The sequence below is a fragment of the Epinephelus fuscoguttatus genome, linkage group LG4 (assembly GCF_011397635.1).
Source record: "Epinephelus fuscoguttatus linkage group LG4, E.fuscoguttatus.final_Chr_v1".
Classification (NCBI taxonomy): domain Eukaryota; kingdom Metazoa; phylum Chordata; class Actinopteri; order Perciformes; family Serranidae; genus Epinephelus; species Epinephelus fuscoguttatus.
The window spans coordinates 10,101,135-10,127,195 of NC_064755.1; the positions used below are offsets into that span (position 1 = coordinate 10,101,135).

The 26,061-nt window shown below is 39.9% G+C and overlaps 1 protein-coding gene across 2 annotated transcripts; it reads right to left on the reverse strand.

Moving 5' to 3' along the window:
- Positions 1 to 4,299: 4,299 nt before the first annotated feature.
- chst6 (carbohydrate sulfotransferase 6) lies at positions 4,300 to 22,703 on the reverse strand. Of its 2 annotated transcripts, none has more exons than XM_049573736.1 (2): positions 22,340 to 22,703; positions 4,300 to 8,464 (listed from the first exon to the last, which is right to left on the reverse strand). In XM_049573736.1, exon 2 carries the CDS (start codon positions 8,381 to 8,383, stop codon positions 7,190 to 7,192), a length of 1,194 nt encoding a protein of 397 aa, XP_049429693.1. In that variant the 5' UTR covers positions 8,384 to 8,464; positions 22,340 to 22,703; the 3' UTR covers positions 4,300 to 7,189. The 2 variants fall into 2 exon arrangements, with proteins under 2 accessions (XP_049429693.1, XP_049429692.1); XM_049573735.1 differs by having other exon boundaries at positions 4,300 to 8,467; positions 22,340 to 22,701.
- Between the last annotated feature and the right edge of the window lie 3,358 nt (positions 22,704 to 26,061).

Below are 26,061 nucleotides of genomic sequence, written 5' to 3' on the forward strand. Positions count from 1 at the left end.
CATACAGTCAGGGGTAGAAGCCTTAAAGAGCATTTTGAAGTGGGAGTGTAACAGTGTTTTTTTCTACAGTGGATAAGGAGGCAGCAGCTCATCTTCTCTCTCAAACATATGAGCCACTGGCATGTTAGCCTTTAGTCACAGATGTTCTCTCCTGTACTCAGGAGCTTTCTTTTTTCTATACAAATTACATTTGCATATAAATTTATGATGGCACCAACACTAGCAGTCTTCGACAATGCAAATCGCCATAGCTACAATAGCTTTGGCTTTAGAAACGTAGGAAATATGTAGGTTTTGCATGATACATGTTTGCATGGCAATATCCAGAACTGACACTATGACTGAATATCACCAGGGTTGTATGTTTAAAACAATTTTCAGCTTTGTGCAGCTGCCAAAATCTCACAGCGATCCAGGAGAGGAATGAGATGATGTTTCCTATAATGTAAACATCTCAGTGCCTCATGGAACTGTCAGACCTTTTTATTTTGAAGGCAAAATTGCTTAGTTTCCTGTTTTAATCTGACATCTAGTGTTATCTTTTTTTTTTGCAGCATCCTGCCTCTGCAGCACCACTCCAACTGAACCTGCAGGCAGTTTCCAAGACAACTTTCTACCATTAAGGTTAGGAAAACATGTGATTTTGATTATCATGAATACATTTTTGTCAGAACGGGCTTTCTTGGAGACAGCCTACAAGGAAAACCTCTCCTATGTGCCCCCTGCAGGAGCTTCATCTAGTCAGCACACTAAACCTAAATGGAAAAAAACCCCAGCAAACTTTTATATTGACAACATAAAATGTAAATGATTATTTTATTTCTCGTAATCATATTGCGTAATTTTCCAACAGAGGAAATGAATACTATCATTAAAAATGTCTACTTTTAACACCTTCCACATGCAGTTATATGTGCATATATACATCCCAATAATAATTGCTTTCTATCTGATAAATGTCACGTTGTACACAAATCACTTTAGGAATAAACTGTGCTCATTACAATTCTGAAAATGTATTTAACTGCCTGTATGACCTCCAGTTCCCCAGTCTCATTATCAACAGCTATGTTGTACGTCACAGTTAGTTATATGTGTTTTCCTGTGGCACAAGGAAGCTGAACTATTTCAATTTGGTAGACAGGGATGCAGGTGGTATACCAAAGTGTTGTTCCCTTTTTAACCTCTGCTAAGCAGAGAAGGGGTTTATCAGTCAAAGAGGGAATTTCCTACATAACACCCCAATGGGTGGTTGTGGTGTGTCCTCCTCGACCTAAGGTCCTCTACCAGAGGCCTGGGAGTTTAAAGGTTCTGCGCAGTATCGCAGCTGTTCCTAGGACTGCACTCTTCTGGACAGAGACCTCAAATGTTGTACCTGGAATCTGCTGGAGCCACTCTCCCAGCGTGGGGGTCGCTGCCCAGAGTGCCCTGATTACCACTGGCACCACTGTTGCCTTTACTCCCCACATCTTCTCCAACTCCTCTTTCAGCCCTTGGTATTTTTCAAGCTTTTCATGTAGTCTGTCTTGTTCTGTTGCTTATCTATCTATCTATACACACACACACACACACACACACACACACACACACACACACACACGGAAGATACACAATTCATTTGTCTGCAGCAGCCTCATTGCTTTGACTGAATTTTGCAATGCAGTGCAAAATAGTTTTATTTCACAACTGCTTATGTGTGTATTTTATGCTCCTATGATGTATGTATTTTTTCAAATGCCGTATGTATTTTTAAATATATGTTAGACTTTAATACTCTCAATTAAATATGCCAAAAAGACATATAGACTGTGTCTTTGTAAGGTTGATATCTGTATGTATCTACAAATGTTAAATTAAGTAATTGCAGGGTCACAGTGATCTGAAATGTGTATTTCTTCTTGATTTGTGTGTAGAATCGTTGATTTCTGTGAAGTGCAACATTTAAAGAAACCACTGGCAGCCAACATCATGAACAGTGTGGTGAATAGTAAGTAGTTAATACAAAACTAAGGGATGATTTTGTGGTTACTATGTACCTTTTCCTGCAGGGTCCATCCTCAAATGAATATTGGTTTGTTAGCCCTTAATTATCAGCATAGACATACAATAAACATTTAGTGAAGATGTCTAGAATCTATTTCATTCATTTACAGTAACTAGACTCAGCCAACAGATGGCGCCCACACATAAATTAAGTACAGCTAAGAAACACTCCATCTTTCAGACGTTGTGAAGCCAGGTTTATAACCAGTTTTCAGTTAAAAGCAACAGAAGGAACGCAGACAAAGCTTACATGTAAATATTTATTGCGGTCATTAGTACCATATAGTTTCTGCTTCGTACGTCATCTTCAGATAAACACGAGCAAACTGGCATGTCTGTCAGCCAGAGCCCTCTGAAAGGCACCAACATGACTCTTCATACAAACTAAAACTTAAAAGAAAGGGCAGACATGTGGTTAAACGTAACAGTAAACTGTTTCATAGTTTTCACATTGCATAGGGACGCATGTTAACTGTTCAGGCACTTCATGAAATCAGTGGCAACTTTTTTCTAAAAACATTTGATTAAATCCACTGTGAAAAACATGTTATGTCAATCTATCAGCTTTGAAATGATTCACAACATTAAAACATGGTCAGTTTATCTACATATAGGAGCCTGGACTAATGGTCCTGTTGTGACTGAAGCATCACTGAGCTACTTTATTAATTAGTCATTTAATTAATTAGTTACTCTTGACCGTATTAGTGTTAATGTGTGTTTGACTTGCAATGCCTTACGGAGAAAATGGGAAAAACTCCCTGGATTACCTATAAAACAGCTGTTAAACACTATCAGCAGAGTGCAGTGTGTTCTGTTCAAGTCTCCCTTTTATTACAACTTTGAAGCTAAAAAAATGATTAATGCAAAGTGTGGAATAACTGACAGGCCACGATGCAATATAACACTGTCCACTGGGAAATCCAGCCCTAAACATTTCTGCATACGTACTAAGAGAACACAGTGTACTCAGTGAACTCACTGTTCCATATGTTCCAAATCTTCCATATGAGACAGACACAGAGCCCAGAAACTGCCTCTCTTCTTCAGCTTTAAAAACTCTCACTGACTATTACCTTTTCAACACAGTAGACACACTGTGTTATATTGGATTTTAGTCTATTACTTTACCTGTCTGCAGTCAGCATTTCTTAATGAATTAAGTATGTGTCAGCAGCTACAGACTGATCAGCTTCCCAGTGAGCTGGTGCAGAAATGCTTTCACTAAAATGTGTCTGGTGAAGCCAAACAACAGCCAAGACTTTAAAGTTCCAACCAGCTTTGTTTCTCACCAATGCTCAAGACATTCTAGTATTTTGTGATGAGCTGTTATTTTGGTGGAATTTTCCTTTAAATGCTCAGTTCTCATCCTTAGAGAAATCCCTAGAGTCACACTCTTCATGTAGCCTCTGGTGAAGTCCTGTTTTCTAAATGCTAGCAGCTCTTTGGCTCCATCTGTAAGAGGTTTTTTTTCTCAGCTGCCTGCTGCTGCTGGGAACAAACTAAAACAATCAGCTAAATGATGGCAAAACTCTCTGTAAACCATGGGGAACAGCATAATTGTGAGTGGGTTTGTCTTTCACATTACACATCATTTGCGCCATTGTTAAAAAAAATATCAATTAGTGCAGCTTCAAGTTTATCAATCTGACATCTTAACTGTGTGAAGAGTGCATCTCAAATCCACTTCGATGTCTTGTGTTGTGCTGTAAAATGCACTACAAAAAAAAATCCTTATATAGGTATGTGTCCATCTGGGACACAGCTCAGGTTTATCAGAATGTATGGAAGGTATTGTTTCAATCAGAGGACAATTTATGTTGAAGGGAAACTACTGTGCTTTGATGCTTGGCCATTTTTTCTATAGAAAGAAAATGTAATATCTTAAAGAAAGCACTATAAATACTAGCAACAAATAGTAGTTAACTGACTCTTTAATTTGGCTCTGAAGTCATAAATCAACATGATTCATTATTCTATTGACTAATGCTTTGATCATGTACTCTACTCAAACAATAGTCACTTAGTGTATCAGCGTAGTCATTAATCAACCAAAGAAAAAAAGGAAAAAAAAAAAAACTGTAAACAAACATAAATAAAAAAAAGGGGTACTCCCAGAAGCAAGTTTACATGTAGCCAGATTACATCTTCATGTATCTCAACATTATCAACAGTCATGTATGAATACTTTCATGACTAAGTTACAGTAAGTAAGCTACTACAGTGGAGGCAACTCTACACAACTCTACACAACTCTACACTTGTGTAGAGTTGTGTAGAGTTGCCTCCACTGTACTGAGGAGTTTCAAATGGCAGCAAAAAGAATGCAAAATGTTTGAATTTGTTCATAGTTTGAAATACCAGGAACCAGACATCCTTTAAGTGTAATGAGAAGGAGGTTTATCCATTAATAGTTCCAGGGGGGAGAGGATTTGCAACAACCAAATTGCTAGAATAAATGTTGCCTTTGTATATACCATTCTGCAAACCACCGATAGGTTACATTTGCACATTATCATGTATCACATACATTAAACTTTACGTTTTAACAGCACTGTGTTATTGTGTGGTTGGGTTTTAGGCACAAAAAAACATGCTGTAATGGTTCAGAAAAGATCAAGTTTAGGCTTAAAATACTCAGTTTTGGTTGGACAATCCCTGCTATAAATACAGAGATGTCTCAGCGAAAAAACACAACAACTTTTCATGCCACTATCCCCGGTGGAATCGCAGCAGTGGAATGGTGGCTAAAAAGTTGGTGAAAACGTGAGACACTGGTTTTGTTGTTTGCTGGTTGGTTGTTTGTTGGTCAGACAGTGATGTGCAGCTTGGCAGGTGTCTCACCTAACTGTCACACCACCAACCGTCCCCTCCAACTCCAGATGACAAAGTCAGCTCATACTGCACTACGTCATTTTACAAACATTGATATGATGTGTATGCAAATGCAGAAATCTAACATTCCTGTGGTTTGCAGAAACGTACAATGCCAACACTTTCCTCTAGCACCTGGTCTGATTTCCCAACAGTGACAACACAGGCACCTGGAAGTAATTTTAGGAAAAAAGATGTATCTACAACCATAGTCTGAAGATTGTATGTATTTTTGCTGAGTGCAAGTGAAGCTTTGATGATTCAAATCCAGTACATCAAGCTATAAGCAGACCTTTGCAGTTTTCTGGCAACAATGTAAGTGTGCTTCCTGACTGCCCCAGTCGTAGATCCATAACATCAACAAGCATCCTGACTCAGTGACACCACAGGCCTCAGGCTAGCCTCTCCTCCTCTGTGGGAGTGTCATCAGTGATCAACAGTCTCCTGTTGGGACAGACCAGGCCTTCAGGGGACACTGGCATGAGGCCCAGCTGCAAACAATGTAGATTCAAATGGGGCGAATTCACATTAGTTCTCTGGCACACAGAGTGACGACAACAGCTCCACAAGATATCAGAATTCTTCAATATGTGCAGATTTCTCAGACTAACAAGATTGCAGAGATTCATGTTTTGCAGGAACACAGTACTGCTAAATATGCTCGGACTGTCACCACCAGAATGCTTGCACTGTGCAAAACCCAGATTCACTTTGTGCAGGGGAGAGTGCCATGAGCTTAAATGATTCACAAACTGTACACAAAGTGGAGAGCTACTTACAGGAAAGGCAGACTACCCCCAGCCCCTTTATGTTTGTCCAGACCATATAATTATCTGTCAACTTCCTTATGTTTCCAACTGAATTATTTGCATGTATGGCCATGCAAAGACTATGGCTGCTTAACAAATACACTGTCACACTAGGCCTGTCATGATAACTATTTTGGGTGGATGATATATTGTCCCAGAAATAACTGCATTAAACATTATTAGTGTAATTGTAAGAGCATTTTAAGCCATTGATACAGAGATAATTTAACAGCATATTAATGCAGGTGCACCCTCTGAAAGAGCAACAATTCTTCAAATGTGTGTGAGTGAGTGAGGAGCTGAGCCCATGGTGAGGGTGAAACCTTGACACAGGGAGAAGATGAGAGGACAAAGGCAATGCGACCAGAAATGACAGCAAAACATGTCCATGCTAGAGATCTCAACCGTCACCCCTTAACCTGTTACCCGCCAAAAATTTTTTTGACCAGTTACACAACTTTCCTATAGGTTAATTTGCCACTATCCAGTTTACTGTATTGCACACCACCCAGGTCTGGTAGGAGCTAGTGGCACCACTCATTTGGCCATCACTAGTTACGTCCTTGCCCAACAGCGTTGCTGTGGAAACACTGACTCAGACTCCACTCGCCCCCCAGCTCACCCCAGTCAGTAAGCAGCTCATTTATGAGCCCCAAACCCTCCTTTAGCATTATTGACTATGTTAGCTCTGTTACCGCCGTTAGCAATGTCAACACAGCTCATGGTGCTAACATATTAAACAATGCTAAAAAGGGTTAAATGGCTTACAATGAGGCCACTTACTCACCGTGGCAACTTGGGGGGAGACCAGAGAGTGGGTACCATGTTTCCACAGCAACGCGTTCAGCCACTTGTACAGTGTTATCAGCTGTAATCGCTGAATGCGCAGTGCTGCTAGCTAGCTAACGGTAGCACAGGTGCTGCACGGTCTAGAGTGGCCAAGAAACCAGTGGAAACCCAAAATTGGGCAGTGAGCATGTTTCCACCCTGATGTGGTTGATTGTCAGTAAAGTTAACAGAAAATAAAGTAAAAGGCAAGACATTTACATCATGGATCATTAAAATTTAACCACCTCTAATTGGATAGCGCTTTGAAATGCAGCGCTCAAGCTCACTGAGTCAGAGGTGTGCTGGACTAACAGCAAAGGCCTATTATTAGTTTGCTTTTTTTTTCTTATAAATTAACCAGTTAGTTACCATGACAGGCCTATGTAATGTCAACTCACCCAAATGATAAAATCTTTTGAAAAGTGTAGTGAGGACTGGGCTGTGCCAATCCAAGTTGTATGATTGCTGCAAAGAGCTTTTCCCTCAGACATCATGCCAGTGTTCCCCCAGTTGATCAATCAGTCTGTGGTAGTACTCATTAAAGACTTAAACAGCCAATAAAGCCTATAAAGAATATAGACTTCAGTTCAGCATAGTCTCTTGGTGTCGCTGTCATTCAAACAGAATACTGTCATTTAACTATTACTGGGATGCTCTGTTTTAGCTGGCAACCAGCTGAACTGATATGGTTCCCGTGGTACTAGTAGATCTATGTCAAGTCTTTTCTGTTCTTTCTCATTGTTTACTGTCCTGTATCCAAGCAATGACATGGCCCCTTTACACACTTCCTGAATTCGTTTGACCTTGTTGTGTGGCAGCACGGTACGCCAAGCCTGCGAGACATCAGCGGCGTTTCGTGACGTGATTTTGAAGGCCTCTTTCCTGGACCCTTTGCCTTTCCCGTGAGTCACCCTGTAGATCCACTCTTCCAACTGTGAGGTCATCTCCAGACCTACAAAATCATACATGGCAGCTATCTCCACAAGTGGGTTGCGTGCAACATCCTCATAGCGGACCATTTTGTAGCGGCCTTTAAGAAATGGAGGGGGCTTCATGATGGCCCTCTCATTAATTCGTACGTGGCTACGGCAGATTTCCTGCATGACTTGATACTGCACCTCACCAGCTGGTATGCTTCTCTGCTCTAAGACGACAGCATTATCACTCACGAAGGCTTTAGCTGACTCCTCTCTAGACTTCACCACAGCCCGAGGGTCTCGGACCAGGTGGATGATGCGGAGATCTAGGCTTGGGTCCTGCAAGAGTGGGTAGAGGGATTCCAGCTCAAAGAATCTCACTTCTTTTAGTACTATGTGACTGTAAGTCCCACAGGCCTCCTCCACCCTCTGCAGGCCCCTAGCATCACATGTCTGGAAGCACCGAGTCTGGTTGCTGAACTGGTTGCGTGGTGTGAGAGAACAGGCCGGCGGTGAGCACAGTGCTCTACTGTGACTCCACATAAACAAGGAGGACACATTGTGGTGCTCCGGCAGGTAGGCCTCCATCACAGAGAAGTCACACTGGAATACGCTCCGTAATAGATCCCTCACAGCCATCCGGAGTGATCGTGCACCTGGTTTCTGCAGTTTGGTCCATACATGCCAAGCTGGCTCCATAAGATAGAAGACAGATGGGTGCTGACTGAACACCTGACCCACGAAGGACGAGCCTGATCGCCACGATGACAGCAGCAGAACGTGAACTTTGCCATTAGTAGGGGCAGAGCCACAGGGACTGAGCTGGACGTACCAGCCACAGAACAGCACCACTGCTGCCCCCTGAAGGATCACCAGGAAAATCATGGTGCTGAGGTTCACTCTGCAGCGCATGATGGTTGAAGATCACTGTCAGCCTCTGGTGCTTGATGTGGATCTTTCTCTTTTTGTCCTCTGTGGAGCTGTGTGATGCCTCTGCTGAGAGAGACAGAGAAATGGATATGTTAAAATGGAAATGCATGTTTCCACAATGCACAATTTTCCCTGCAAATCACCACTTAGCAACTTTTACCATTGGTATAATACAGTGGATAATGAAAAATTAGACCAATTTCATCCTAAAAGTATTATTTATTAAATAATCAAATAATTAAAAACCCTAATAAAACTGTTCTTTGATTAAAGGCTGTTGAGCCAAAAGCAATACAAGCAATTTAATTAGGGTTGTCTTGAATATCGATCCGTTCTGCAGAGCTTCAGTCTTAATCAACAGCAAATATTTGAAGCTTCAGCAGGGGGTGGGGGTGCTAAACATGACCTGTGAAGGACTCAGCCAGACATTTTTCCATTCATCATGGCTGAGATGGACGGCACAGCTGCAAACCATATCATTCAGTTTAACTAAAGGCATTTTTAAGGGGTTTGTTTTTTGTTGTTGTTTTTTTTTACAGTATTGATTGTTGTTTTGTTATTTGCTAATAAAATCAGGTCCTATCTATGCAATTTTATGACAAAATAACAATTATAATAATAATAGCTTGGGACAATATTCTTATCATGGATAAATTATAGACCAACATAAATGCCCATAATAATAGGGTTCCAATCCAAAACAATGCCTTAAAAAGTGCTGTGAAAAAACAAACAAACGAAGAACAAAAAAACATCTGAAACCCAAAAATTGAATACTGAATTCTTAACCACCAAACAAATATGCGATTAGTCAAGTATTTTGGTCTAGCTCCATAAATAATATCCCTTGACAGATTTTTAAGCAGTTTTAGTAAATAAAGTTGCGTTACGTAATGCCAAGTGGCAACCTAATTGGCTGAACTCCCATGTTAAAATGCCCAGCTTTAAAGCAGAAATAAACATGTTTACAGTCTGGTACAAAAATTGGTCTCTAAAGCTAATTTTAACATTATGACAACTGTATGGGGGTAACTTCTTACATAACTCACCTTTTACATTTTATTAAGACTGAAAGTTATGGAAAAATAAGGGCGGGACACTTTGAGTGACAGGTGGGTGCCGTCTGTTGACAAGCTACCACAGCAACAGCATTGGTTAGTTGACATAAGCATGGCATAGAATAGGCGTAGCCATAGCTGTCGCTGTTTCAGTGTGTTTTCAGTTCATAAAAGTTAATTATAACATTTTTGTCACCAAAAAAATTTGTGTTCAGGGTTCAGCATGACAACTATACCCGTTCACATTTTATGAAGGCTTAAAGTTAGGCATAATTAAGAGTGGGCTGCTTTGAGTGACAGACTGTCTGCCGATAGTGTCCTTAGCTTTTCAGTCAGATCCACCCCTAGCTCCTACAAAGCACCAGCTGCTTGCCCAAATATGGTCACTTCTAGCACCAAAAAAACAAGATGGCTATGGCCGAAATACCTTTCTTAAGGCTTCAAAATGGGAGTCCACAAACCAATGGATGACATCAGGGTACAGTAGCTACATCCATTATTTTTACAGTCTGTAACGCTACATTTAACTTTCGGTAATTTCCACCCTCTTCTCCAAATATGGTCACTTCTGGCTCCAAAAAACCGAGATGGCAACAGCCAAAATTCCTAGCTCTAGGCTTCAAAACGAGTCCACAAACCAATGGGTGATGTCACAGTGGCTAAGTCCATTATTTTCTACAGTCTATGGTGGTACAGTACCTGCGTAACAAGTTAATAAAAACACAGCACAAGACCATTGACCACCTAAGACAGCAGACACAACAGAATGAAAGGTATGGCTATTCACACAAATGGACTCAAAAGCTGGCACAAAGGCTGACAGAAAGTCTGCTAGTCATTGTGAACTGGGATGGCACCGTCCCCTCACCTAAAGAGACTCTAAAGACACCTAGCAACACTATAGGGAAAAATTGAGAATGGCTGCAAATGTCCTCAACCAGGCCAGATTCAAGCATTTGTGTTCAAGGTATAAGACAGGAGTGATGCAGTTGCAGGTCACCATTGGGTCTCCAGGTTGCTGCCTACTCTGCAGCCTGGCTCTCTTTCTTTTGAGCCATAAGTATTCACTGTACTGTCATAGCATCTGACAGGAAACAAATACTGATAAGCTCCAACTTCATGAGCCTTAGCTGTTGTCATCAGTATCCTCCTCCATTCTCTACCAGAACCCGTGTGTCTTTTCCTAGAATTTGTACCTTCCTAATCACACACACAGCCACACACAAAAACACAGAAAAGGAGTTACATTTTTCTTAAGTAGGCTTGGTCTATCTCTGCACATGAACTATCCCTGACACCCCACATTGTTTGAAAAACTATATCAGTTTCAGATCATAAAAATTCCACGTCGAATGTGAATGTCAGTAAGGGCTCGATTTACAGGAAGCTCTGGATAGATAAGAGAAGGAAGAAAAATGTGGAACAAAAGGAAAGTGACTATGCAAGTATTACTCCTTGTCATCTGATCTGAGCTGAAAGATAGAAAACACTACCACTTGGATGCTTTTCAAATAAGTTTACAATATGCATGTTATTGCACTTCTGCCGTATGATGTCATTGTGCAACACATGTTGAAATGTGTACTTTAGGCCGGACTTTGTTCTTACTGTTCTTTACTAGTCTATACTGATTACGGGAAGGAAGTAGTTACATTTCACAATACTGTAATACTTGTAATAGTAGTTACTGTACGTGACACGCAGGCATATAAAGTTAACAAACGGGAGACACAGAGTGGAACTTAGTGTATGGGACGTTATGGTCACATTAAAACTCTAATATTGGTCATTCTGATGTTTTATCGAAATTTAAAGGTCCTCTCCAGACACATGTTTAACTTTCTGATACTAATACTAATACTAATATTTTGCTTAACATGGTTTTTCCACATAACAGTTGGGGAGCTGAGGCTGGAAGCAGATCAGCTCTTTTGGTTTTCACTTCCTTCAGAATTGCACTAGGCTGACCTGCAGAAGAGCAGGGTGCATCAAAATGGCTAGTGTTAGCGTTTGAAGAAACATTGGAGAAATTCAGCCATATATGCTTGAGCCTCAGTCAGACCCAGACTAAGATGTAAGTATCAGAATGCTAAGTCTAGCTAGCATCTTTCATGTAGCCTATCTTGTCTTTTAGCTTGACAGCTCTGTGGCTAACTGTCGGTGGCTGACACAGCATTAGTGATTGTGAAACATACATTAATATCTGCTATGATGGGGTTTTTAGTAGATAGTAGAGGAAAATTCCAGGTCTACTGTCACTATGGTACGGCTAAATCTCGCTCTCCGTACTGACAGTCCAGTCTGCGCCTTAGGTTTCTGGTTTCTAACAGGTGTTGCATCAAAGTCTTTTCCCCCGTCGATATGTGTTTTCTGTATTTGACAACGACTGGCTTTCGTATTAGTGACGTACGTGATCTAACTGTTGTACATATGAATCTTCAGGAAAGGAATGTGGAAACACCTCTCTTGTGACAAACTCTGCACGGACACAAGTCATTATAATCAAGGTCAGACATTTAAGAGTCATAAACAGAAGAAAAACATATTGACACAGCATGACATAGCACAGTGGGGTAGAGGTTAGCACTGTCACGGGACAGCAAGAGAGTTTAAATCTGGTTTGAATCCACAAGCCAGCTGGGGCCCTTGTGTGAGGAGTTTGCATGTTCTCCCCATGTCAGCTTGAGTCTTATCCCGCTTCCTCCCACAGTCTAAAGTCATGCAGGTTAGGTTAATTGGCGACTCTAATGCCACTACACGATATCAGCCCGATTATAGCCAGATGCAGCATCATACAGTGTCGGCTCAGATCTAGAATGACAACTAGTGTCATATGCGATAATCCATTGTTTCATCTCGCTTAGTGTCAACTGGCGCCTCACGACGTCCCAACAGAAACTCTAGCATGTTTCATTTTCTTTTTGTCATTCACAATTTCCTCTGTCACAGCCGTCAATCTGACCAATAAAAACAAGGAGCGACCCATACTGTATGTCAACAACACCCCAGGGTGATATTTCATCTAGGGACGTTACCACACAGAGTAAAAAAGGAAAAATTATGGCGTCAAACTGCTAGCAAAGGATGTTATTTCGTCATTTCAAACTCACCACTTCCTGTACAAGTTTAAAGTTAAAAGCCCATTATAATTTTGGTTGAGAGAATCCCTTTATTTTCTAAAAAGGCTTTTATTGTGAAACATTTGCAGGAACTTGTTGTGGATGATTCTGTGACTTGCATAGTTTGCATGCGGTACTTCCAATGTAGCTCCTGACATCTGGTGTCTGGTTACTACAATAACATTTCGGCTGGGACATTATGAGCCACAGTGACAGTGACAGTGAAATAATAGTAATAATAATGAAAATAGGACAAGAATAATCCGATGACATCACACACATCGTGATAGATGACCAGGGATGATTGGTGTGGACCATCGTGTAGTCTGTCATGTTTGTTGGCTAAGTCACAGCACAATTTTATGAATCCCCAATTGTCTAATCTGACTGTTGGATCAGACAAAAATGTTGTGTAGTGTGAACCTGGCGTAAAGCTTCTTTCCCAATACACAAAAAAATCTGCTGACACCCCCTAACATCTGGCTTTTTAATGTAATGGGAAAGGTTACAGTTGACATTCAGTCCTGTTATTTATTGGCTCTGGCTTTGATCGGCATTGATGGAAACACAACACCCAAGTAAACGCACTAATTTTAGCCCCTTTACTAGCAAGATGCAATGACGAGCCACCACAAAATATGGTCTGTCTCCGCCCAAGCAGCGCTCGAACATTGCTCCAAATTGGTATGAATTGAGTTTGAAAGAGAGACTGAATAAGTAAGGCATATATAAAAAGACGTAACCACCATTAAGTTTTCACAGGCCTTTTTCATACTGCTTTCTATTGTTTACTAACCTGTTTTCTGGCTGACTGTGACTCTGAACGTGACACGAAAAAAAAGAAACCACACACACACAGAAAGGAAGGCTCTCCTCTGCTGCACATCAGTGTAAACAGCTCTACTCTACTGGCAATGGGAAAGGAGTCTATAGCCTATTTTTAATGGGTTTTCCCGTGTTAAAAAAAAAAGCCACATACACGTGCTAATTTTGTTCGAAAAGGGATATAAATTGCCAATAGTCCATGTGAATGAATGAACCCTCGGTGTACCCTGCCTCTTGCCCAGTGTCAGCTGGGCTATGTTCTCCCTCCATGACCCTTAATGGAAAGGTCAGTTGATGGAATGGAATTTGATAAGATAACTTTATTTGGCATTTGTAGACCTGCACGCACTCTGGGTACATAGGAATTCATGTGCAGAAAACACTCCGAGTCAAGACTGAAATAGACAAGTAATAAACAGTAAAAGATAAAGTGTACAACAAGGTATGGAAAGTTTAAAAAGTATAATATGTACAAGGATATAAACCTCAGATGCAGGACTTTTAAAGAGGTATTTCACACTATGCACATTTCCAGTTTTAGTTATTTATTTATTTATTCAAATGTTCCCTTATTGTGTTACTTGTACTGCACCTGTTCTCACCATGATAAAATACAAGGAATTATTCAGCCAATGTTTATGTTTTTCTGTATCAATTAGTAACACAACACAGCTTTGAATACTGGATCAAAAGAACTTTTACAGATATGCCTTCGTGTGTAAAAGTCTTTTAATGTGGGTTTAAATGTTTGTTTGGTTTTTTTTTTGATACAATGGAATTGTAAACTAAACAATATTTAAACATCATTTAGCACCACATTCTCCATCTTACCAATGCACGATCACACAAATTTTTGCATGTGGTGGTGCATGAGACAATTTTGTAAGCCAAGATTTATTAGCATTTAACTATGTAAATGATTTCGGTATACATATCAGAATTTCTGCATGATCAGTTTCAGTTTCCTTTTTTTTTTTTTTTTCCCCCTATTTTCAAAACTAATGGCTACTAACTAATGGCTTCCTGAAGATCTGGTCTCTGTGGAAATATGAAATAAAAACCTTTAGTTTTTGTGGGTTGAGTAAATCATAAGCAATTTTTGAGTTTTTGATGAAATAGTCTTAATCCAGGTATTTAATTGTTGGAACAGCTGAAACTAGCAATTATTTTTATTGGCGATTAATCTGCCGATAACAGTATTTTGTCGATTATTTGATTAGTTGTTTACTCTATAAAATGTCAGAAAAAGGTGAGAAATGTCATTCAGTTTATTGTCATCGAGGAGTAAGGAAACCACAAAATACTTTTTTCTTAAAAAATCACTCAAACTGATTGATTATTCATCAAATTAGTTTGCGAATAAGTTTATAGTCAACAACTACCCAATTAATCGATTAAACGTCACAGCTGTATTACACGCTTCTTTGTATCAGTTCAAAACCATCCTGTAAAGCTCTGTAGCATGAAGTTGAACTTTGTTCTTCCCCCTGCTGTTAAATGTTCTTTCATCCTATATGCAAAGCATATGTAATCCAAAGTGCTGACGTGTTAGGGGTTATCACCTCTACAGTTTATGGTTTGAATACTTTCAACGTTATCTCCAAGCGGCAAACGTGCAGGTGAGCAGGAGAGAATCAGACAGAAGATTTAAGGGAACATAAAGTACAAAGGTGGACCAAAAGGCTCTCCATCCACATGTGCAACATATGGAAGCAGAGATGTATGTGTAGATGCATCTGAATATGTATATCAAAGCAGGAACACATGTATATTTACAGTAAAAAAAAAAATCAATCCTGATGTTATCATGATGTATTTTCATATGCAGTGTGCAGAGATAAGCTTTTCCTGTCTTCCATTATCTGTCTTTTAACTATTAGTTAGAACTTAAAGTTTCTGGCGAAGATTTTTTTGGGGGGGGAAAAACACAGATTTCTGAGTGTTTCTTCAAAGACTTTCAGAGTGGAGAAGCCTGTGAAAGAGCATTACACCCATCATGAAAGGACAAAACTATCCAGTGAAACAGAAATTCTTTTAGAGTGAGCTTAATGGCAGGGACACCCACCACACCTACTTAGTGGTTTATTCCAGTCTCTAAATGAATTCATTCACTAAACAGTGAAAAGAAACAAGAACAAAAATGAGAAGCAGACACAGTGTTTGTGACTGTCCTTTGATGTTTCCAGTGGGGGATCAGGATCACTGCTGACTGAGGTGATCCATGCAAGCGAACCATAATCTGTTGTGCTTATTGAACAAGCCCTGACATGAGCTCCTCACCTTCAGACCCTCCGGATACAAAGGTAAACATCCTGACAGATCTGTCTTCTTCTCTCTCTACCTGCCTCTCTCCCTATCATTCAGCCTCAGTTCTCTTTAACTGCAAACTATCTATTTTTCATTTGTGTATTAAAATGTTAGAATAGTACGCTAGTCATAAATGTTTCACCTTATCAGATCATCTCATCTCCAAACCAGTTAAACATTAGAAACTTTACAGGAATACACCAGAAGACTGTGATCCACCCTTCTTACACAATTTTTAAACAGAAGATGATTTTGTACAAGACTGAAAAACTCGACTTTCCAATCACTGAGGTCAAACAACCACCATAAAGAACAATTACTGTTATGTCACTTACGCCAAATCACTTTATCATGTTAGCAAAACAAAGACAGGCAAAACTGATATGGGTTTTTGTAGCCTCCACTCTATCCCCAATTTTCACATAATATGAACATTTTGAGTGTCATCCAAGCAGCAACTTCCAGGGTGTCTGCAAGGCATCACTACAGTTTATAGCCCTTTTTACACTGCCTGTTCAGGGCTGGAATTTCACAATGTTGTTCCACCTCGCCGTTCTTTATAAAAAAGTACAATCATGTAACTGGGGAGACAGAGTGGTCTCACCTTTAAGCCGGCATTGGAGGTAACAACAACGACGTCAGTGAAAGGGGACGGGATCATGGATGGGACGGGTGTTTTGACAATGTATTATGTGAGCGACCCACCACCGGGAGATTTAAAAAGCATCTGGCTTTGATGCTAGCAGTTAGCAGCTAACTCATAGACAAAGAACTGACTGAAAATGTCTGCAAATTGGGAAAACAATGAGGTGCGGGTGCTCCTTTCCTTCTGAGCAGAGGATGAGATCAGCCGCCGAATAACACAGATGGTAAATGATTACAATTGCCATGTTATGCCATTGTTGTTGTTTATAAAGCACTGCCAACGCTTAAGTCATATGTTACACGAGAGGCCGATGCTGTCGTATTACATGTCACGTCCATTTAAAATCACACACTGGGACAGCATGATGCTGCCATTGTTTAGTTCTAAAGTTAGTAAAAATTCAAAGGCAGTGTAAAGAAGGGACTGTGTAGCGGCCCTATAGTGTGACCTCTGTTTAGAAAGGGCTCTTGAGTGATATTCATTCCTTGCTTCTCCACAGCTCTAATGTCTCATTCAAATATGGTCACTTCTGGCTTCAAAAAAAACAAGACAGCGACAGCCAAAATACCAAACTCAGGGATTCATAATGGGAGTCCAATGGGTGACGTCACGATATCTGTGTCCATTATTTTGTAAAGCCTATAATTTTTATCATATGACTCAGTTGCAAAGTTGAATATTTAGGGGATTATAAGGCCTGCTCTTTCTTTAGAGTTATTTTCTAACATCCTTGATTGGCCCAACAAAGCAGCCTCTTTAAGCCAGCTACAGTAATTTACATTACAGCGACTCACATCACAGCTAGATAGGAATTACAACAAAATTTAAAATCAGGTCAAAACAAATGAAATAACATCTTGAGTTACTAATTCCTTGACTTTTGATGTCACTACATTTACAAAAACCCTACAAACAGGACTTGAGGCTGAATCTCTGGCCTGAAGCAGGACAGTTCCAGTCATCATGAGTTGCCACACACACTGTAATTCCTCCAAGTGGGTGCAGCTGTGATCAACAAGAACTGGATCCAGGTAATGGGCAGTTTCAAATAACTCTGTATTTCCTTGAAATCTAGCCCATGTTCGATTGTTTAACAGTCTGCCCTGCAGGAGGAAGACAATGTGATGTTAAATCCAACTCAGGATAAATGTTGCAAAACGTAGCGGGGCAGAACTTCACTATAGTATCAGCTCCAAAAAACTATAACACTCCAACAGGGGAAAGCTTCCCATCCTTAGTGACAGAGCTGCTGTTATATGACCTCCATTTTCCCATAACAGCAAGAAGTTTCTCCTCTGGTCCCTATGTTGTCCATTGTTACAAAGTATCACAGACATATGCACAAGCATGAACATGACTGGAGTCACTGACATGGAAAACTGCCTGGTGTGGCATGTATATGTATCCTCTCGTTGCTAACATGCTGTGAAGTCTACAGAGAATGCAGAATGTACCATGACAGGCATGGGGTATGAACTTTCAAGAGACCAGATGAGTACATTTTAATCCACCATAAGGGTCTGAAAAGTTTTCTCACAAGTTCAAAGCATTAATAGAGTATCTCTGGTGTCTATCATCAGAAATCTATCTGGATCATATTTCCCACTGTGTCAGTTGTAATTGCATCCCCAATTAATGTGTGATTAAAGTCATTTATGGTGACAGAGTGAATGGGGCCCCCATGTGCTGCCGGGAAATAAGCCCTTCCCTGTCACTGCGGAGACCCAGATTCAATTCCCCACGATTATGGCTGGTTGCCCAATCAAACACAACTGTCAGAGTTTAGTGGGAAGCTGGTGAGGGATCAAGTTCTGGTTGCCCAGCATGGAGTCCATTAATGCTTAGAAACTTCAGAATAATACACCAGGACAGTGGTTCCCAACCTTTTTCCTCAAGGTACTGCTTGTCTATCATTAAGTAAACTGATGACCCTTGATGAATTTTATGGATATTTCATATTATATTTAATGCATAACTATAACAGCACAGAACAACCGATAAACTGCATCATTAATTCAAATAGTGAACACAATTTGTGTAAAAAAAGAGCAATTTGGATGAAGTCTGAGCAGGTATTCCTTGTGAATATTTCATCAGAGATGAGTTTTCCTGATATTTTTAGGGCCTTTTTATACAATTCTCCATTAATATTGGAGATTTTTTTTATTTTTTAACAGTTATACATACTTCATACTGCCTTATTTTTTGACAAATTCAGTGCGACTGTTCCATTAACTCTTTGGTTGTTTTAATTGCGTACTTTTCTAAAGCAGAACGAGGCTGTTAAGCAGAGAGTGAGGGCCCTGTGAATATAGTTTGTCTTCAGGTCTTCACCGTGCCTGTTTCTTAAAAGTTTATATCTTGAATAATGTTCTAAACTCTAATATAACAAATTTAGCTCAGTTGTTTTTTACACCCCTTAAAATCAAGAAGGCCTCATGACCCCCTGTGAAGCTTTGGCAACCCCTGATGGGGGTTGGAACCTCCAGGTTGGGAACCAGTGCACTAGGAGATGTTCAAAGTCTACTTTTCATTTTCATAGCCCAGACGCTTTCCATTTGGTCCATTTGGTTGTCTACCCATAATTGTGAGGGTCTGCTTTAGGGACAAAACATTAAATTTTAGATCTGGTTCCAAGCTAATATAATACCAGTACTTTTTTAAACGCTGAATCTTTCACTCGTAATTTTTCTTAGAAAGTCACGTTGTTGGGCTCAGTGGTTGATGGCAGCCATTGGTGATGTACAATGACATCGTCTAACGGCCCAACTGGAACATGAACTTATATATTTATACAAACTTGTGTTTTCACAAAATATCTATTTAACAATACATATATATTCTGAATCTTTGAAACAGTTACAGTACTCATTTTCCGCAGTAGCAGCTGCACCTCCTTGCCCTCTCTTATTGTGAATGTTTACTACAGTTTGCTATTCTTTGCTACTAACCAAGAAAAGTCGTCATTATCATGTTATAGCCTTCTTATACTTGTCTTTTAATACAAATATGAAATTCTATGCCCCCAATGTCAATATTTCCCCTGACACTGAAAATGTTATCACATATTAATACTTTTCAAGGTATTGTTACTGAAGATAGAAATTGCAGTATTGTGACAACACTAACACAAACACCCAAAATAGGATTAACAAAACCATGTTCACAAGTAATGAGACATGTATAGCTGCAGTCGCATTCTGTTTGGAGCCTACACGACATGCTCTGACAAACCGTGCCCACCACCAGTACGACACAAACCCACCAACACGACATTTATTTGGACCATGGACTACATATAAAAATGGACAACATGCCTCCACTTCCCCCCACTGTACAGAAGTGAGGCTAAAATATCGTGTTATTCGGAGTCTGCGCACTAGCAATCTCCGCTCTATCAAGTTTCCCACCCGTACACCCATCCGACCAATTGCAAGCAGCACCAGTGAACGCGAGCCCACTAATTGGTTCATGTAGTTGTCAGTTGTGTTGTAAAATCCTGGTTTTAAAGCATTAAATAACTAATTAAAACCAAACTTATCAGAATAATGAACTCTTGGACATACAGCAGCAAGATAAAAAAAACTACCTAAAATGAGAGAAACCATCTTTGGGAAAAATGTATTCGATGTGTACTTTGAGGTTTTAGTTTGGCCCATGTCCCATCCATCTCCATAGAGAGGGCGGGCTTTATGACCTATACTGCAGCCAGCCACCAGAGGGGTGATCTAGATGTTTCAGCTTCACTTTTGGGGAGCTTTCATGTCGTCCGTATTTATACCTGTATACAGTTTATGATTTTAACCCTAGTAAATAAATATGATGCCAAACCTAGCAATAATCCACTTTATAATATATTAGACACGAAGGGGTGATTCTCCTTTTAAATAACAAGATTTAACCCTAACCCTAACCTTAACCACCTCTCTTTCAACCTATCACTTCATATAGCTAAATGCTAACTTAGCATTTTATTAGGGCTTCTGTTTCCAAGCTAAGGGAGAGGACTGATCATGGACTGATGGTGAGCGAGTCATGGAGCTAGTGGGCAGGTCACGTAGCTGCTCCAGCTGCAGATATACCTAATCAGATGTGTCTAGCCTTTTTTGTGCAGCAACACTAGCACTGATAGGTTGGGTTGCCTCCACAGAGTGAGGCTGGATGTGGAAAGAAGATACTTATTCTATGTCTGTTCTTCTTATTCCTGAGAGTGCAGTTACCAAAAATCTTGGTGTGTAAAGCTGCTTGTTGTGCTCAGCTGTCTAAATGGAGGAACACTATCCCAGCAAGCTTCTCAGGGTTGTTTCAGCATGTCATGCAGCTGTGTAGATCAGCCATGAGTATCAGCAGAAAAAGCACTGTGTTTAGAGGATAAATAAACTACAGAGTCAGGCAGTCTTCTTTACCAAAAGCCTCAAACAGCTGCCAATTTTGCCCACTCAGGCTGTCTTCAATTAATTGTGCCGAACACTTTGCAAACATTTCAGAGTGATGTAGTTGGTAATAAAAAGTAACTATGTGAGATCCAGCTATTGGTCAATCAAGCAATGCCATTTAAATAGATTACATCTGTTTTGTATCAGTTAAATGTTAAATATTCATGTATTCATATTAAAACACACAAAAAATGATTTTAGAGGCTGTTCGGGCTGGACTGTGTTATAATTTAACACTGTTGATCATTAAATGGTCATGACATGAAATCACTGTTTTACAATACTGCTGCTGTCAAACTGAACAGCATTTTTGTTCTTACATTAAATATCATAAAAATTATTCCATAAATACTGCCAATCTTCATTCAACCATATTGTTCAGCCTTAGGCTATTCCACCCATACAGAGTGTACTCACACTACCCCCATGGCCGTGTCCTCCTTCCCTGGGTCTATTACAAGTCAAAATACAACTACACCCATTTTCAAACTTCATATGGTCTAAGACAGTCCAAAGGTATCGGGTAACATGAACAGCTCTTTGCCAAATCCACAAACTAGTGTGCTAACTCTTAAATTTGTGATGTCACAGGGTATAAAGTGTGGAGCTGCTCCACTGACAATGACTAGGGAAAGATTTTATAGATGGCACTGAGAGTACCCAGGGGAATATGGGTACATTTTCTGTTTAAGAACTGAAAACACTACAATAGAATAAAGCTCATTTGAGTATAAAAAAAGAAACACTTTCTGTGTGTCCAGTCCACACAATCAGGCTCCCATTCATTGTCTGTGGAACAGCTCCAGACTTTATACCCTATGACATCACAAGTTCGAGACTTACTTTTATTTTACTTTTATTTTATTTATCATGGACAATGCAACAGGTTACAGGTGCAGGTTGAACATAGGATTTCTTTACGATCCCTGTCCCTGGTTAGGGTTATCTGCTTAGAAAGTGCAAAAGTTATAACATATCATCACTTCTCTGGCTTCAGGCTTTGAGGGTGAGTAGCACCGGTTCTCAAATTTTAATTAAACTTGTCTAGTCCATGGAAATAAATCATTGAAGTTCTTAATGTGGGTGGTGGTCCCCTTCAAGTCACTGAGCCTCAAACTGGGACACCCCAGGACTACTTGAGGGTGATACAGAGAGGTCTCTAACATGTGGAATAATAGTTTGTATAATTGGAGTTATTCCAGTTCTTCTCTAGTCTATCCGCACTGCCAGGACTAAATGGGATCAGTGGGGTGTTATGGAGCCCCCATCTGTCCGTTTAATAAACCCTCAGTATGGTTTAAGTAAGTTTCTAAGTGCGTTTAGCCGCCAGTAAACCATTAGTTTCCGCACGTATCTGAAGTTTTTGGACAAAAAGAGCGAAACTTTATGCGTTTTTTTGTTTTAAAAAGTGCCCCTGCGAGTTTCTTGCCACCGGTCCCACGGAAACAAGCCACACGATTTACCAAGGTGAACAGAAAAAAACGGTCCTGGGGGAGCGGAGAGGACATGTTATTATCTTTACCCCGCATTTAGCAGAAATATCTTACCTTTAGCTTTGTTTTCGGTCCTGCTGCCTGGCGACGGAGCCGGTGCGCAGTGTTCTCTGTCCCAACACCCCGCAGTCCTGTCCCCTCCTCTCCTCTCCTCCCCTCAGTCCTCGGCCAGCAGCTGCTCGGCTACCTCCACTGTCCGGTTGGGTACAAAGCGGTGTTTTGAGACGTGGCCAGTGGCTGTGCTGGGCTGCCTGGCAGTGGGTTGGGCGGAGGGCTGGTGCTTAGACATAGAGGAGGGTGGTGGGCAGTGGGGCGGGCGGGACTTGAGCCAGTAACTGTCTCCGCAGCAGGACCGGAGCACCTTGCTGCCAGATAACCTCTCAGGGTTGCATCTGCTGAGTCAGGACTAAGTTTGCAGAGCTTCAACAGGTCCTGAACATTAAATATTTACACTGCTAAACACATATTACTGTCATAAATCATTGTGTCAAATCAAAAAGTAAAGTTAGGCTGCATCAATTAATGAAAAATTGGCTACAATCAGGGCCGCACATAAGGGGCTTAAAAGGGGAAAACATTCTGGGGCCCAGCTGCTGGGGGGCCCCAAATGCAATATGCATTTATCCCAATTATAAGCAAGAATGACCAAATCTTACTTTGAACCAAAATATTCACCATTTCTTATCCGAACAACAAAAAAAGTTAAGCTAAAGTTAAGTTAAGTTAAGTTAAGTTAAGGTAAGGTAAGGTAAGTTAAGTTAAGTTTCTAATCAAAATGTTGATGATTACAAAGGGGTTACAATCACATATGTCACCCATTTTTTGAGAGTTGTGACTAATAATGTCTTACAAAAAAGCCTTAAAATTACAATTATGTTATCAACACACTAATTTTGTTTTTGAATTCATGAAATATTCATGATTTACAAAATATTTTTGATCTTCCTTAACTTGCCCTGTACCAGAAAACACCCTTGACCTAGACAGGAATTCATAATTTAAACAGTTAAAATTGTTAAAAACCTTCAAAATCTAAAACTAACGGTCTGTAGTGACAACATTAGTGTAAAATTGTACTGCTGTTGTTTTAAAATATTATTTTATGAAATAATATGAAAAATTTAAGGTGTGTCCCAGATTTTTGTCAACTCCATCAGATTTCTACAAAAACATTAAATAATCAGGCATTAAAGGTGGTGGCTATATCTGATGGAGTCCTGTCTTTCCTCCTGGTTTCCAAAAAAGGCAAGAATACTGCTCAAGGGCTAGTAAACTTTCTATTTTTATTTTTTTCTATTTTTTATTTTTTGAATTATAAATCCATTAAACAATAGGCCTATTGTTATTGGGTATGTCCCGACCATAACATGTCTTCTCCATAGCCCTTCTAAATCAATACTAAAAAAAGATTATGGTTTAAAAGTAAGTATTTTGATTAGCATTAAGATAACTCTTAACAACTCTGAAAAATGAAATGGCGACTCACTATCACTGCTGTGAAGATTTACTCTTGTTATAGTTCTCTAACTTTCTCTGTTTTTCAGATTGATTTATCATCATCAGTCAATAAACAGCATGATCCCCACAAAGCAAGTACAGGTACCCATAACTTCATACTGATGTTCGGCAGAGGTGTCAAGTACTGTAACAAAGTGAATTTACCCAAGATCTGAACCCTAAGCACAAATGTGTAGTACATGTATTTCTTTGAGGTTTCTCGTTTTATGCCATTCCACTACATGTTAGAGGAGAATTTGTACTTTTATTTTACCATTTGCGCTGTTCTAGATTAAATCACTCAACATTACAACAAATATTTTAAATCTCCACTTCCACCAGCTACATCAGCAAAATGCTGCTTACACATGAATACACTAGCTCACATCATTGTACCATCCTACGCAAGCACAAACTTCTGAGCTGGGAGGATTAAATAAAATACAGGAACATCTGTCTGGTCTTTAAAATCCTGCATAACTTAGCTCCCCCTCCACTTAATTCAACCATAAACCAACGCAATAATACTGGTCAGATCACTAGAAGCATCACACGTGGTGACTTATTAGTCCCATTCAGGAAAAGTCTCTGTTAGACCAATACAAAATTGGAACTCACTTCCCACCCATATTATAGATACACATACATACTCCACCTTTACAGCCAAGTTAAAAACATGGTTTACTGACAATTACACCTGTACACACTAACCTATGTCTGTGTGTTATTGCGTCATGATCATAAACGCTGTGTGTCTACACGTGCTGTCTGTCTGCATCCCTGAATGTGATTGTATGTGCTGACGTTTTGTGTGTGATTATATAGCATGTGCTGCTTCTGTATGTCTTGTTTATATGTGCTGTCTCTGCATGATTGTATTGATGTTTTACTGTTCCTTTTTATCTTTATTGATCTATCTTTTTCTCTTCACTCTTAACTCTCTTTTTTTATTGAATGTGCTGTAATGTACTGTTCTTTTTAGTGTGCCTATTGTCATCAGGCCGGGGACTACAGCTGGATATTAGCCATGTTGGCTAAAGCTGCCCTTTTTACTGTTATTTCTACAGTCAATTAATTGGAATTGTCCACAATACTATAAACTAATAAACTAAACTAAACTAATACTCCAATAATATAATCTATGAAAGTAAAACACTCACAGGGGCCCTTCTGCATTTATTAAATTTACTGAAGTCCATCTTGTAGATATGTACTTACCTTAACTTACAATGGATTATTTTTACAGTGTGTTATTACTACTTAATGACTTAACTTCCACTAGTGCTCATGAGAAGTATTTTATGAAAATCCATTTAAAGCCAGCACAGTAATGTCAGCTCATTTTAAGACTTCCATGTTAATACCTTAACTTACAAAGTAACCGCAGCCATCAGAAAAATGTAGTGATGTAGGAAGAATGTTATTTCTTTCTGAAAATATGCTTCATCTATCTGCCTGCCAGTCTCACAAAGTGGCACCCTCCAGGACTGAAAAATTAAACCAACATGAAAGTGCCAAAAACTGCAGTACCTCTAATGGTCACTTGAGGCTGGCTCCCAAAGTGAGTCAATCCATCAATCCCTATAGATGCTAAAATGTCCAACTGCACAGCAGAAAAAAAAAGTTTTAAGCCTGTTACAAAAAAAACCCAAAAACGGTCTCTACAGTTAATTTCCCTGTTCATGACAAGTACTTAAAGTTACATTTTACATCCTTACAACCCAAACTCCCTCCTTGTCAAGTGCTGATACATCTTTAGCAAGTGAGCTAAACACCTTTTATGTTCGCTTTGAGGCCATCAGCAGCCAACAAGCAAAAACAGCTGACACAGAGGTTAATGGATGGGTGGGTGCACCTTTGAAATCTAGCACCCTTTCTCAACATGACGTCAGGAGGGCTTTCAAGGCTATGGACATCAAAAAAGCAGCAGGACCAGACAGTATCAGTGAGAGGATATTCAAACTCAAAGTCTTCCATCATCATGTGCCGAAGAAAGCAAACCTACCTGCCTGAATGATGACCGCCCAGTGGCTCTCACCTCTGTACTGATGAAGTGCTTTGAACTGCTGGTTAAGGATTATACCTGTTCCACACTAACCAGCACACTGGACCCACTACAGTTTGCCCACCATCCCAACCAATCTACAAAAGGTGCATAGCACACATCCTCCACACCACTCTATCTTATCTGGAAAGGAAAGGGAGCTATGTAAGATTACTGTTCACTGTTCATCTCAGCAGCCACAGTCACCTCCGGGCTGGTCACAAAGCTCAAAGAG